The sequence below is a fragment of the Drosophila albomicans genome, chromosome 2R, assembly GCF_009650485.2.
Source record: "Drosophila albomicans strain 15112-1751.03 chromosome 2R, ASM965048v2, whole genome shotgun sequence".
Lineage (NCBI taxonomy): Eukaryota > Metazoa > Arthropoda > Insecta > Diptera > Drosophilidae > Drosophila > Drosophila albomicans.
Genome location: NC_047631.2, coordinates 1,741,750 through 1,757,149, shown reverse-complemented (window position 1 = coordinate 1,757,149; position 15,400 = coordinate 1,741,750). Strand labels below are relative to the sequence as shown.

The window sequence follows — 15,400 nt, the reverse complement described above, 5'->3', positions numbered from 1 at the left end:
AAACATAGGTCACCAAGTCAGATTCATTACCGCACACACACATCCGCTTAGGGAAGGTTCTACTTTTCCGAAATTTTTAATGATATAGCCCTGTCTAAGCATAGTATTAGTGGCCACTAATACATTTCGCTTCTTACTAATTTGCTAAAACATTTGCTTCTTGAAAAATTCAGTAGTGACAGTTCTATAATGACAATATACCAAGAATAATAATTGCAATTGGGTTGGACATTTTTTTTTTTAGAATTTTTAATTCCTAAGACTCCTGCAACTAACCATGTCTAATGCAATTTTTTCTTCACGTAAATATGGGTTCTCGATCTTTTAAAATTACTCACAAAAAAAATTGTTAAGCATATCGATACTCCGATATTGGAATGTATGTGGATCTCAATCAGCAGTTCCTCATACGATAAAATAGACAACCAATTATTCCGCAGTCATACCGGCAAAGTGAAGAAAAGCATACTGATATTCAAAAAATAACGTTTTAGTTCGCTTTTTTTATAAAAGAATCGACTAAGTTGATTTTAAATTGAAACGTGTCCAGCACTGTTTTTAATGTCAGAAATACGTATTCGGAACTGGATACGAGTTTGTCGGGTATTTTTTTTTTGGGATTTTCGTGATTGTCGCAGCATTGTCACATTGTAACACTCTAGGCAATTTACGATAAATTCTTATAACTAATATAAAATCGTAAGGTAAAATTGAGAATTAAAGTAATCTGATAAACTTTATTATACTGATTGAAATATATGTCGGAGAAATATAATAATGCCTGTAATTTTTATTATTAAGCGTTGCATTAAAAACAGTCATTACATAACCTTTTTAAGGTTATCAAACTATTTGGACGACAGCAAAAATTCGCACAATTGTATATCGAATTAAATTATAATAAAATTCACTTATTTACAGATGCTGTCACAGTCAATTTTAACAGGTGTACGCGTCCTGCGCACTGAAGCCCGTCGCAACATTGCCATAGTCGCACCAGCGCTAAATAAGGCATCCGATCCCATTCAGCAGTTGTTTTTAGACAAAGTTAGGGAATATAAGCAAAAGAGCGCGTAAGTTGTCAGGTGTCAGTGCAATAGCAATATCTAAGGTCTGTAATTTAACGTATTGCAGTGGCGGAAAACTGGTAGATTCCAATCCAGATATCGAGCGCGAATTAAAAAATGAGCTGGAGCGCGTAGCCAAGCAGTATGGAAGTGATGGCAAGACCGATATGCTGAAATTCCCCGACTTCAAGTTCCCCGACGTCAAGATCGATCCCATTACACAAGGCGCCAACTGAACAGCAAAAATCAATTTTTTTGTTGTCATATAATAAATTGTTTGAAATAGAAGATGCTTCTATGATGAACCCCAGTCAAAAGAACTGTCAAAATAAAACATAAAAACTAGATTGGTGAGACAAAAATGACAGACGAGTTGTGATTATATTGATATGTGGGTAATTCTCTAGAGAAAATGTGTGTGGCACTAGTTAAAGTAAAAAAAAAAAACATACAAAAACATTTTTTTTTTATTTTGAATTAAGATGAAACACACATAGATCTTGATTAGCACTTTAATTAGAGCTAAGATTGATTTTAGAATTATTTTTCAGTTTTAAGATTAAGAATATAGAAAAACAAAAAATTAATTATAAGCTATAAGAACACCTTTATTTGAAATATTTCAGCTTGCGATTTTTTCACTGTAAATCAGATAAATCATCTAAATCAGATAAATTTCTGATTCACGGCTTGAGCACTTGAATAATACTCATACATACATGGCACAGTCAAGCTTTCGTCGTTAATTGTCGATAAAGCTCGAAATCAAGATCTACATGTGTGTCATAAATTATACGACACTCGGTCTCTCTATCTGTATAAATATTGACATTCGCTAGTTTCATTTCAACCGCTCCACCGAACACTTCGAAGATAGATTGATTTTCAAAAGCTCAGTCAATGCAATAAAATTATAGGAAGTGTGTAATTATCAATCATATTAACTATAGGGGTTTTAAATGCGATGTGCATAAGAGTGTTACTTTGCATTTTAATTGGGCGCTGCTGTTAAACTGTATAACAGGGAATTCAATTAAATATCGCAAGATAATGAATTAATGTTTAAGTACATACATACATACATACATGCATACAATTCTATGCATAAGTATGACTTTCCTTTAAAAATACATCGATTTCGTGGTTTGCATGCAAATTACGCTAATATTTTGTTTATCGGCTACATGCATATACATACATATAGTATATAAATACAACGAAAGATTTGAAAATGAATTACAAGACCGTAACAGAATTTACAGAAAATATTCACATATTTGACAACAATTATACAAAGTAATTCAATATAAACCAATGTTTTTTAACTTCAGCCAGCTTTACGTGTACCCTTAAATAAATACATCTAAATTGACGTTCTATTATTCTGAAAGATAATAATTTCAAAGGTCGTCAAAAAATCAACATACAATATACATAGCTCACACCAGAATGTATGTAACTACAATAATAATTAATGTTTGCTTAATCGCAATGGCCATCGTAATGACAACATGCGAAAATATTCCATTAAAGACAAAAAGGTAAAAATATATTTTCTGTTTCTTGAAATGTACCTCATTTATATTTTGATGGTTTTAGTCGAGACTATAAAAATTAGAATATGTATATAAAAACCTATAAACGAGTTATTTGCTTATTTTATTTTTGTTACAATTTAAGCGTTCTGATTTATTTATTTTATTTTTTTAAATAATTGTGATTTGCATTATTAAAGTTAGTCTATAACTCATTTTAATGTAAACATTTATAAAAACAGTGGAACTATATATGGGCATTTCCAAAATCGCGCACGGGACATTCGTACGCGTTCAAAGTAAAATCACGGTGAAAAGGAAACGTTTTTTTTTTTCACTGTAACGCTTAATGTATAATTTTTTATTTGTATTTAATTATTTAAGATTGATGTCTAGTATTTTTTCATTCAGAAGCTAATTGCAGAAGTCAAGTGATTCGCAATGTACATATGTAACGGAAGTGGTTTAAGAGGTCGATCCTATTCAAACATATATATTCTTGATCAGCGTCAACAGAGGCAATATTTTAATGCCATACTGTCTGTCCGTTTGTCCGTGCGTTGATGCCTCGTTTAACAAGATTCAGAGACTATAAGAGATAGAGCTATGTATTTTTTTTTTAATTCAATTTGAAGTATGTTCGCACGCACATCACGTTTGTTTCATTTTTTTCCACGCCACTACTTATTCCGCTACCCCGTAGAATCGATTATAACTATGTGTAATGTATGTAACAGCTAGAACCACGCATCTCCGATCATAAAGTTGATTCTATATTATCTATTGTCATCAACAGCCGAGATGATAGCCATGTCCGTCTGTCCGTATGAACACCTTGGACTCAGAGATTATAAGATATCAGATATAAATAAATTGTGGAAGTTATTTAAAGAAATACTTTTGTATGGGATAAAACCCCTACTTACTAGGGGTCTGAGTTGCTTTGGCCGACAATCTGGTATATTTGTGCCGTCTGTGGTATATTTTGAATGTGGTACTATATCGATATAACAAATATACCATTAGTGGTATATTTTTAGTAGTTTTGTAGTATTTTCGGTATATTTTGAAAATAATACCGAAATATTTTGATTTTATTCAAAATGGGTAGCGGGTATCTCACAGTCGAGCACACTCGACTGTAGCATTTTTACTTCTTTTTATGGAAAAATTGGTCTGACAACTGAAAAAAATGTAATTTATAATTTTAGTTACTTTTAAATGCATTTTGATGTTTATTTATTTTGCAAGGAAAACAGATGATATGTTTGCACCAATCCATTGGCAAACAAGTAAGAAAGTTACAGTCGAGTGTGCTTGACTGTGAGATACCGTGCAAAAGCAAAATATTCCGGTATTATTTTACAAATATACCAAAAATACTAAAAATATACCAAAGGGTTTGTTTGGTTTCTACCCTATGGGTTATGGGTAGCGGGTATAAAAATTGCAGTGTAGTATTCTTCTTTTTTGAAAGCGCTCCCTATTTCTGATGTTATGTTATTCGATTGATTTACTTAATAGTCGATGAAATCTTATTAAAAATTCTCAGTTATAGATTGATATGGGGCAGAAGATATTTTTAAAATAATTTTGATAGGGATATAGGGATATAGATATAGATATAGATATAGATATAGATATAGATATAGATATAGATATAGATATAGATATAGATATAGATATAGATATAGATATAGATATATACTTTCCTTGAAAGCTGCACTGCGTACCTTGCGGTTTTGCATGAATTAATTAGCCGCCAGCTCAAGTCCCATCAAAGCTTACAGTGTGCTTCAAATTAACTGCCAAGGGATATTAGGGATATCAGCACATTTTGAAAATTACTGATATCAACACCTAACCCCTTATAGGCAAGGGTGTCTGCGATCTCATTATGTTAATTGCATTACGATTGAAGCGTACACTCCAGGCCACTTCTGTAGCCTTGCTCCTGCTTACTAGGAGCTTGTTTTAGCCATCCTCGAACCATCAGTGAAGATGTTGAGAGCTTTTGGAGTAAAGAGACAACAGCACGGCTCCATGTATATCAAATTAGCAGATGCTTTTGCGGCAAGCAATTTTATCTAACAGACAGAAGAAGGCATCCCTGATCCCATAAAGTATACATACATGTTATTTCAGCGACAACAGCCAAGACGATTTAGCCTTGGGTTTATTTTAATACTTTTTAAAATAAGATACTGGTATCTCACAGTCGAGCATACTCGACAGTATCTTTCTTATTCAATTTTATATACCGCTACCCATAGGGTAGAAGGGTATTATAACTTTGTGCCGGCAGGAAATGTATGTAACAGGTAGAACGAGGCATCTCCGACCCTATAAAGTATATATATTCTTGATCAGCGTCAACAGCCGAGACGATATATGTCCGTCTGTCCGTCTGTCCGTCTGTGTGTCTGTCCGTCTGTCCGTATGAACACCTAGATCTCAGAGACTATAAGAGATAGAGCTATAATTTTTTTTTCGACAGCATTCGTGATGCACGCAGATCAGTTTGTTTCAAATTTTGGCCACGCCCACTTCCGCCCCCGTAAATCAAAAAAATCGAATAACAAGCGTAAATTTCAAGCTAGAGACGAATTTTTGGTATAGACAATAATTACTTTAGTAGTTATGCCTGAAAATTTAGTTGCGATCAGATAAAAATTGTGGAAGTTATTAAAGAAATACTTTTGTATGGGCAAAAACGCCTACTTACTAGGGCTCTTAGTTGCTTTGGCTGACAAGTGCCATCTATGGTATATTTTGAATGGTGTACTATATCGATATACCAAACATACCATTTAGTATATTTTTTAGTATTTTTTAGTATTTTCGGTATATTTTGAAAATGATACCGCAATATTTTGCCTTTATTAAAAAATGGGTAGCGGGTATCTCACAGTCGAGCATACTCGACAGTATCTTTCTTATTCAATTTTTTAATATTGCCTTTACTGTTTTGTCTTTTTGTATATAATCGGGTTCTTTTAAATATTGCAGTCTGTAGGTACATTCCCGTACTTCAATTGAATTATTATAATTATTATATGATTTGCACATTAAGGTGGATTAATTGGCGGAGCAAATTCGAATGTTGAAATGTTGCAGAAGAACTCTTACTCAGTCAGGAAAAGTAGTACTTACATATATTCCATTATATATATATATTTAACTAATCGGTATTGCTATTTATATTTTAGAATACGGCGTGACGATCAAAATATTACTTCAAGCATTAGCAAATTTTTGGAGGATGACATTGGATGGACGAATATCAATGCCGAAGTCGATGTGGTTACACCAATGGTTTTATTACATCTTCAGAAACTGGGTATAGAGCATTTAGAGCTCCCAGACATGAGGGAAAGCATTTCCATTGTAAGTTTATTTATATAATTTATAGTCCATACACTGATCATTGTTTTTAAGATGCCTTTTTTCATAAAGTATGAGGCTGGCCTGCATTTAAGTAATGGAATTGTCTATAATCTAGCAGGCATACAAAGGTATAACAATGCGTTTATGACATATGAGGGCAAGTCGTTTTTAACTCGATTTTATTTAAAGATTGATAAACTTCAGGTAAGTTATTACAATTTTTATTGTATTATTTAAAAATTAACTTCAGTCAGTTGGGATTTAAGCTCTCAGTACACAGCTTGAAATCGACACATCTTAAGTCCATTTAGTGCGACCGTAATTTTATCATTCCGTTTTCGTGTTAACAGCAGTGGTAAAGAGGGTATAAGCTTGTCCTATTCAAGTAGCGAGCTGGGTATTGCGTTGAGTTGCAGAAAAAATAACAATAATAGTAGCTGCAGTGACTCATGAATATAAAATAAGCAAGAAATTCACAATCAAATTTTCAAAGACCCTTTACGTTTCACTGTATATACACCTACATGATAGCAAAAATGTTAGTTCAAAGTTTTAGGAGCTTTCATACATATAAATGTGATTCTACGATCGGACAGACTGTCGCACATGGCTCAATTTGATAAACTGTACAGCTCCGTATAATTGATTCTTACCCAGCCTTGGTGTTTATAGAACCCTGTACACTTGGCTTTACCTTATTACTGGAAAGTTAATAATAAATTTTTCTTTGCAGTTTGAGTACAATTTACAACTAAAGTTAATGGCCATTGAAGGGTACGGAAAAGTGATAGGCTCATTAGACGACACAATCATTTATGCTGAGTTGGCTGTTAATGTTATCAATTCGAAGCTTCATCTTTATGATTTTCGAATAATAGAATTCAGGTTGTGTATATTAAAAATTTCAATTGAAAAAACTTTTATATGTATGTAATTTTTCTCAACGACAGTAATATACATGTTCAATTGAATCAAGCTAGATTGATACGGGACTTAACTGGACTGATTTTGAGCCCCATTACAAATCTTTTCAAAGATCGAATTACCACATCGATTGCTGATGGCCTGAAGGAACAAATGCAGGCAGTCATGGATGATTTTAATAACGAAGATCCTTTGGAACTAAGAAAATTTACTAAAAAATTATTGTCTGGTATTGCAGGCGATTCCGTAAAAAGTGGATAATAATAGTAATAAAATAATTTTCTTTAAACAATTTACTACATTCGTCTTAATTTGTTAAAAACCAATAATATGATATACTAGCTGTTACCTACAGAATCTAGTTCCTCATCATAAATCATAAATCATCATAAAATTAATTTTGCATCAGTCATCGCAGATCATCGATCCAGCTTGATAATAAAGTTTTTCCAGAATTTTCAAGAACCTATCGAATACTCTATGGTTCTGATTGATATAAACATGGGAACATAGGCCGTATAATTGTTAATGTGCGAAACAGGTAAACTCCAAATGTATTCCGTGAACTTCAAGCAATCCAAACGATTTAATTAGGGACATCACAAATGGTAAATGGTAAATCTTGGAAATATAGGTATTCTATTGTATGTTGCCTCAATGACTTGTGTCAAAAGATTTTTCGCAGCACGTTCTGTTTAGTTTTAGTTGTTAATTAGAGTGTATGTACGTATTGCTTAAAATACGAAGATCGTTTTCAACAACAGTTGGTCGAGGAATACTGGAAAAGTAAAAAATCCCTCGATAACATACATACATATTTTGGTCTTATGGCAATTGCTGTTCACCCGTAGCAGAAAGGCAGCTATTTCAGACGTTTTTAACGCAGCAATATTTCACGATTTTAACCTCGACAAAAGCTATGGTATTAAAATCTTTTTTTGCGGTTCTTCCGAAAGTATCTAATAAATGCACATTTAATTCATCAAATCAACTGTTCACAATTGCTGATTGAATTGTGCCGTCATTTGTAATGGCTTTGACAAACAAAAGACATGTTATCTCTATACTTAGCCCACAAATTTGTTGGATTCGAGGGAAAAATGTAAGTAATAGCTTTCATGGTTACTTTGGTGTAACCTGGAGCATCTGAAGCAAATTCAACTTAACTTGGGTTCCTTATTTACGAAGCTGAAACGATTTCGAAGAAACATTACATGTGTAATAGCGTGGCATGTCACCACACATCAAAATGTGACTGAGATGGAATTTGATAATGTTACTGGTCGTGCTGCTCTGTCTGCCGCGTGCAATTCATCGTACAACACGTTGACGATTACTAATATCCAAGTTGCATCGTTATTATTAACAGCGACCCATCTGGTACCGTGATATTTCATCATTTGCATTGGTTACACTGAAGACATCCATATCGCTATCTTTGTTAACTTACATACATATGTACTTTATCGATTTGACAGTGTTACTGTATTCCACGTTGACGACAGTCTCAAAAGCTTTGGACAATATTTTCGAGTATGGCACAATTCAATGATTGTCTACATCAACATTTTGTCCTACCTTCACCTACCGATCACCTATTGTCCACGGCTGATCTCCGACAATACCATGGGTATGCATAATTTCCCGTTATGGTTTCTACAAGCAGTTCTCTTGGGTATCGCTTGGAAATGTAGTTCCGCAAGGTCCATGTATCGTGTGTTTGATAACTACTGCATGCATATTTCATCTGGATTTTCAAATTATGGAATCAATCTCATGTGGACTTATTTTATCCACCACTAAATGCGAGCATGTGGCAACACATGCTTTTTCCATTCTACAGAGTACATCTCAATGCTTTGGTGTTGCTTGAATGACGAGTATATCAAAACTGAATTAAAATTGCTTAAGCTAAATGAAGAGTGATGCTACAAAACAATGCTATCCGATTACAGCGCAGTGAGAGTGACAAGATATTTTTAATCGTCAGTATTTTGTTTGCAAGAGTTAGTTAACTACTCTCAAGCTTAAGGCCGCCCTCGGCCGACTCTATTTTAGCGACCACCTCTCCTTACTGTTTCGCAGACTTCTTTACCATGATGATCCGTCAACAGGCCAATCCAACACAGATGAGAGTGCAGCAGATCGCCACAGCGATGAATGTCACAAGCATTGCGCGGTTGATTCCGGCTTTTTCGTAAAACTCTGGATCCCCAAGTTGCGTTCATTCAGTTGGAGAGTTGGCAATTCCAGGGACTTTATCTTGAACGTTGTTGTGGTCGACGAATAGAGTTCCGTTGATTATAGCGCGATCGCTCATGGTGATGAATCGATCGCTGTTCACCTGCACTTTTGCAGATCTGTCGTTGATGATTTTGATGCCGTCGTCCATCATGGGGAATGCATTAAGTTAGCTTGGTTGGCTTTAGCAATGTGCAGTGCCTCGCGCGTGGTGTTAGTCGACAAAATGTGCCTCCAGGTGAGACGCTGCAACTCTTGACTGCGTGCGTTTTTCCATTGCGTAGTATAGACGGAAAAGATGGTAATTTTCTAGCAAGCATAATGAATTATTAGGAATTTAATTATGAATTGTAAAGTGCTAACAGATTAGAGGTCTTTAACGAACGAGACTCACATAGAATCCCCTATGGAGTGTTGCATGATCTGCGTCATCCAAAATATTCCGGCTAACAATGTTAATCTTTGGTTAATTTGCTCCTGGATTGTGGTGTTTATTTCAATTTGTTTGAATTAACTAACTGCATTTCAGTAAACCTAATCTTCTCCAAATCACCGGCATCGGGTGTTCACCTAAGGCTTTTTATACATCCTGGAGATGAGCTGTATCAAGCTCAAGAGCTTCTTCATGTGCGACTACAGAAACATATCAATAGAATTCACTAAATTGACTGTTTCCTCCACTACACGTTTGTACTCCGAAAGGTTTGCTGAATGCTTGACGTAGGGGCATTCTTCCCAACACTAGGATTCTACCATCCACAATGGAGATGTACTTATTGTGCGAATAGTTGGTAATGTAATTTTTTTTCGGCTATTAATATTATATTTTAATATTATTTTTTTTTTTTAATTGCAAAGGGGCAACCCACCACCAAAAATATACTTAAAATAAGTAATGCCTAGTGGCTAAAAAAATAAAGGAAAAAATGAGTACCATCTTATAGTAGCTTGCCTAGGGGGTCGCCTTGAAGGTGTTACTTTAGATTGTCTTTGTGAACCATTCTCACTCTTCACACAAAGGCCGAACCTTCGGTTGGATTTAACTAAAACTTTTCACCAACTGCGAACAGTCTGTTTTGCCGCGACGCATTCTCCCTGGCTCTGACCGCATCTTGAGCATTTCTGATTCTGCCTTCTATAACCTCCGGTGGCTCATCCGTGCGCGCCTGATCGACGTGAATTGGTCTCCTGTTGATAACGGAGTGAATTGACTTGTTGTACTCAGCTTCTGCTAGCAAAATAATTTCTATCGTGTCACTCTTGTGTTTTTTTTTTTTTTTTTTTTAACAATTTTAATACATCTGGCGAGGTCTAGCAAAGTGCTATGAAAACGCTCCACCTATCCATTGAAGACACTGTGTAGGGGAGGGTCACTTGTAATGCTAACTCCAAAACAACAAAAATTTTGCAATTCGGGTAATATTTTTTTCACATTCTCTTGAACTAATCTATGGGCTAAGGCCACAGAACATAATAGTTCTGTGACAAGTATTTTCTTTCTTTGCCCAACCCCGAATATGTCAACTTCGGGAGTTTGGCAATGCTAAAACGTTGCAGCTTTGGACCATCTCATCCAGTATCATTGCAAGCGTGTGTAAATCACAATGGAAGGCGTTAACACAGTTGGGTATTTGCAAGCTCGTCTAGCAAGAATATTTTACATGTTAAGCTCATTGAGTGTCGTCTTTTGTTCCCAAATAAAACAAAAGAGCGTTTTAATGGAAACGGACCTCCTTCAGCACTATATGATTTTGAAACAATTTAGCGGCTTGTCTGTTGTTTTGATGGTGTGAGTGGGACATCTTACTGTAAATTGTTGCAGCCAAGAGTCGATCTCCTGTTGTTCTACAGTGTTAAGCTGTTGCCTGGACAGGGCGTCCGCAACAAGGTTCTCTTTGCCAAACTTGTGAAGAAATTGCATTCGGATTTGATTCCGATACCGCAAATGCTAGAGGTTGATGGTTGGTAAAGAAGTAGATGTCTTGTCCTGTCTTGGAAATTTGGAAAATGCTCAAATGGTAACCAAAAGCTCTCTTTCATTCGTAGCATAATTGACTTTTCTGTCCATCAATGTTCTTTAAATTATTGTAATTGGACGCCCCTCTTGAGACAGCACCGCGCCAATACCGTACGCTGAAGCATCGGTCGTTAGATCGAATGGCTTCTTGTAGTCAGCATGTAAACTGTACTGCTATATTCCGTGACCTATACTTACTGACATTGAAAATGTCCGAGATAGGTCTTGCTATTGCCGCGAAGTCTTTGATAAAACATCTGTAATAGCTTGGAAGACCCAAGAATGGAATGACCTAGAATACAGTCTTCGGCTCCGGAAAGTCTTTTATCTTCTACCTTCCCAGGGTCTGTCATTAAACCATTGCAGATGATAACCAACCCAAGAAAGGTCCCGCTCTTCTTAAAAAAACGTGATTTTTCTACTGATACCCTCTATTAGGCTTTTCTAGCGTCGAGAAAAATCGGGCTGTGCCCAAGTTCCCCAATATCATTGAGATATCTGGCATGACGTACTTGTCGGATGAAGTTCTTTCGATTAACTTGCGAAACTCCATGACTAATCGCATGTTCCGAGTACCATCCTCATCAGTACCTTTCTTTCCACCACCCATATGAAGTTGTTATCAGAAGAGATTCTGGTGATTTTTGAGCAGATTTTGGTTTTCTTTATTTACAAAGCAAAGTGCTGCCCCTGCCTTTGTTAGCAAGTCAAGGCCTATTATTTTATCAAATGTGGATAGTTCCGATAGAATGAAAAATGTTGCCTTAATGCCGAACAGTGAGACAAAACATTTCTATGTAATTCTGGTTGTGCCATAGATTGTGAAGGGATGCTCTACTGAGCGGACGCCTCGAAACTCTTCATGCGTTCGGATAAAATTCTTAGGTGCGCCCGTATCTATAAAAAAAATTTCATGTCAGTCACCGCTACACTTCGTCTGATGACAGGAATCAGAGACATAGCTGCTGTTCGCATCGTCATAGACCTGCGCCTCTGCACTGGAGGCAGCATTGCCACTTTACTAGTCAGTCTATTTGTTGGTTTTGGTGTGTCTACTATAGAGCGGATTTTGTATTTCAGGTTGTTGAGACTGTTTCTCCTGCTGTCGACTATGGGCTTTACAAAATACATATATCCAGAGCAAGAGTAGGCGTCGAAAGCAAGTCTTCGGAAAAACTCGCAATACATCATTGCTGAATTTTTCACAGAGGATCTTTGCTCGGGCGGGTTCATTTGACATACTATATTGACCTTATTGGTCAAAAGTGTAAGTTTTTTCCCTACTTCGTTATAATACTGAGGCAGAAGCAGCCCCCTTGTCTCAGAGTGCCTAACTCTTGCTCAATATGATGGATTGGCCGTTTGTCATTGTAAGTGAAGCCAAGGCTATTGATTATCGCATCAAAGTTTACCACTGAAAGAAGATAACAAAGAATCCGCAATGCAACGTATCTTGCTTCTAACGATAATGACTGCTTGGTAATGCCGTGAACTGCCATTATATATCATATTTTTATGCGGTAACCATTACCTGTCTCCAAGAGACGTATGATTCTTGTGCCCAATTAAATTCAAGCAAGCACTGACGTCATCCAAAGGCTCGTCACAACGGATATCGTTTACAATGTCTATTGCTGTGTATGCCTGCACTATTGGAGGTGTAACGTGCGCTGCCGCAATTTGTTCGAACAACTTATTAATTCCCTGTGTCAAGGCATTCTGTTCCCGCTGGTTTATCGCGGCCTTTTCAGCTAAAGCATTGACAATTGCTGCCTCTATAACAACTCTGAGTTGATCCTGATCCATTACAAGAGCATGTCTATTTTTGATAACTCTATTTCGGAGAGTATGAGTCTAACTCTGAATCACTAGAATTTCTGTCTTCCCATATGTACGCGAATTTTTAATGTATTATTATTATAAGCGGTGCGTCTTATTATTTGGCCCTTTTCTTGAACCCCATGCTAACTGAGCAAAGCCCGGAGAAGCCAGCGTGTACGCCACGCTAATAAACCTTCCACCAGCACCAGACTAGACCAGAATACATCCTTAGTGATTCGTTACACGTGTGGGTAGTATTTTAATATTAAAGGGGCGCCAATTAATTGTTTTTAGTTTTAATCAATGAAATCTAAACTTCGCTTTTCAAGTTTATTGAAACAATGTCGTTTGTTGTATTTAAACAATCTTTATTGTTAAATAAAGTGTTATTATGCGAATCGATAATCAATGATTGGTATACAAAGATATGGTTCATTAACGACAGAAGACCGAAGTAAAGCCTGTGTTGTATGAATGAGAAGTATATCAGAACTGAATTAAAATTGCTTAAGCTAAATGAAGAGTAACAATATTGGGGATCATGCTATTATATGAACAATAAGACGTAGTCAGCAAACCGACCAAGCATATTTATGCTATAACAATGCTATCCGACTACAGCCCCCAGAGGTCACAGTGAGAATGCTGATAAATCATTTGTAAACTGTCAGAATTTTGTTTCCAAGACTTAGTTAACTTGTACATTCTAAAATAGACATCTGGTGAAAGTGGGCATGAAATATGTATAGTGGCAAATGCTCTTAACTAAAGAGTGTAAGGGATGTTGGCCAAGAACGGACTAAAATCATTTCCAATCTCATAAACTAAAGAGGGTAAAGGATCTGCTGGTGCTTTCTAAGCATACATACTAAAGTGCGATTAGCACGATCACATATTTGATCGACCGCGACCAAAGTCGGGTCGCCTTCTCGGTATCGCAAATTGTAATTAATCACTGTAGGAAATTTCTTGCTTCCTTAGCACCACTTACTGACACCAAATGCAATGCAATGCAATAAAATTCTATTTTAATGTACATTTAATTTAGAACACTTTTCTTTGGAAAAAGAAATGACTATATTTAGGATTCTTGCGGCAATTATTCGTACCTTTTAAGCATTCCATAGACATCCAGGAACATTACAAAGCTAAGTTAAGATAAATAGGTTTAGAGTTTTTAATACATATTTATACTAATATCTATATCTTTTATATATGTATATGTATATGTTTATACAGATACATTTTTTATATAATAATCAAATCTTAAATATACTATGCTCCACTCCTTGAAGAATATTAAACGCTGTTTAGACTGAACTGCATCATTGAAATTTCCGTTAAGTATAACCAGTGCAATGTGCAAGAGAGGGACAGCTAATGGAGCCGCCTCATTCATCATGCGGCCCAAAAAATTAAAGTAAACAAACAGAGTATAAAGAAAATCGAAAAGGAGATCAATTTGACCACTTTGTACTGGAATATAATCGATGCAGAGCGAGTTACTTATTATAATATAAAACAGAAGAGTGAATTGATGAATAAGAAATAAAATATATATATATACATACATATATGTATCTATACTTTTCGAATGCCCTTCGTGTCGCATTATTTATTGAATTGCTTATTTTCAGTCGATTTGTTTCTATGGCTATTGTTATTCTTCTTCTTACTGTCTGAGTTTCTTTACTTTTTGACCCCTAAGCAGACACTTGATCTAAATAGAGTCTGAATTATCGGTAATATATTAAAACAAAAAGTATATTTGGCCTCACGATATATTATAACATTTTACCATAATGAAATTCAGCCCTCTCCCTATGCTGCTTATGGTACAAATTTTTATGTACTATATGTGGTAGTGGTTTTCCATATGAGGTGCGAAATCATTCTTTAGGCCTGTGTATCGATAGAAACCTAGACAACGATAATCAATAAGCTCAAATGAACAGATTATCGATGATTTTTGGTTCATTTGAACTGAACGAGAGAGAATTTTCAATCCGTAAAGAGAAAGTAGTCGTTGACTGAGATACATAAGACGAGTGACGCTAATATTTAATTGAGGCCAAGTGCCTGTTAGAATGATGCGATTCTATAATGCAAGTGCTTCGTAAGCACTGAAAACACTGCTTATACCAAAATCGCAAAACTCAAACAGCAGGTTAAGTAACATAAAAAACAACCAGGAAGAAGAATATCAAAAGGAATACAATCCAGCCAAATTGAGCAATCTAATAAATTGTGCGACCCTTAGGGCATCCAAAAAATATTAGTTTAAATAAATTTTGTTTGTTATTCTAAATAATTGACTATACTTATTTACACTATGCATCATATTACGATACTCGCTCTGCAACGATCATATTCCTGTACATAGTGCTCAGATTGATTTAATCGATAAA

General features: G+C 35.6%; 2 protein-coding genes across 9 annotated transcripts; both read left to right on the top strand.

The window, feature by feature from the left end:
- The first annotated feature begins 563 nt into the window (after positions 1–563).
- LOC117575956 (ATP synthase-coupling factor 6, mitochondrial) lies at positions 564–1,429 on the top strand. Its single transcript, XM_034260435.2, has 3 exons — positions 564–704; positions 922–1,073; positions 1,135–1,429. Exons 2-3 carry the CDS (start codon positions 922–924, stop codon positions 1,301–1,303), a joined length of 321 nt encoding a protein of 106 aa, XP_034116326.1. The 5' UTR covers positions 564–704; the 3' UTR covers positions 1,304–1,429.
- A 105-nt stretch (positions 1,430–1,534) lies between these two features.
- LOC117575950 (uncharacterized) lies at positions 1,535–7,209 on the top strand. Of its 8 annotated transcripts, none has more exons than XM_052006370.1 (6): positions 1,535–1,987; positions 2,399–2,608; positions 5,812–5,989; positions 6,041–6,193; positions 6,723–6,874; positions 6,970–7,209. In XM_052006370.1, exons 2-6 carry the CDS (start codon positions 2,517–2,519, stop codon positions 7,172–7,174), a joined length of 780 nt encoding a protein of 259 aa, XP_051862330.1. In that variant the 5' UTR covers positions 1,535–1,987; positions 2,399–2,516; the 3' UTR covers positions 7,175–7,209. The 8 variants fall into 8 exon arrangements, with proteins under 8 accessions (XP_051862330.1, XP_051862333.1, XP_051862329.1 ...); XM_052006369.1 differs by having other exon boundaries at positions 1,559–1,987; positions 6,059–6,193; positions 6,940–7,209; XM_052006372.1 differs by having other exon boundaries at positions 1,560–1,987; positions 6,105–6,193; positions 6,940–7,209.
- Positions 7,210–15,400: the final 8,191 nt, after the last annotated feature.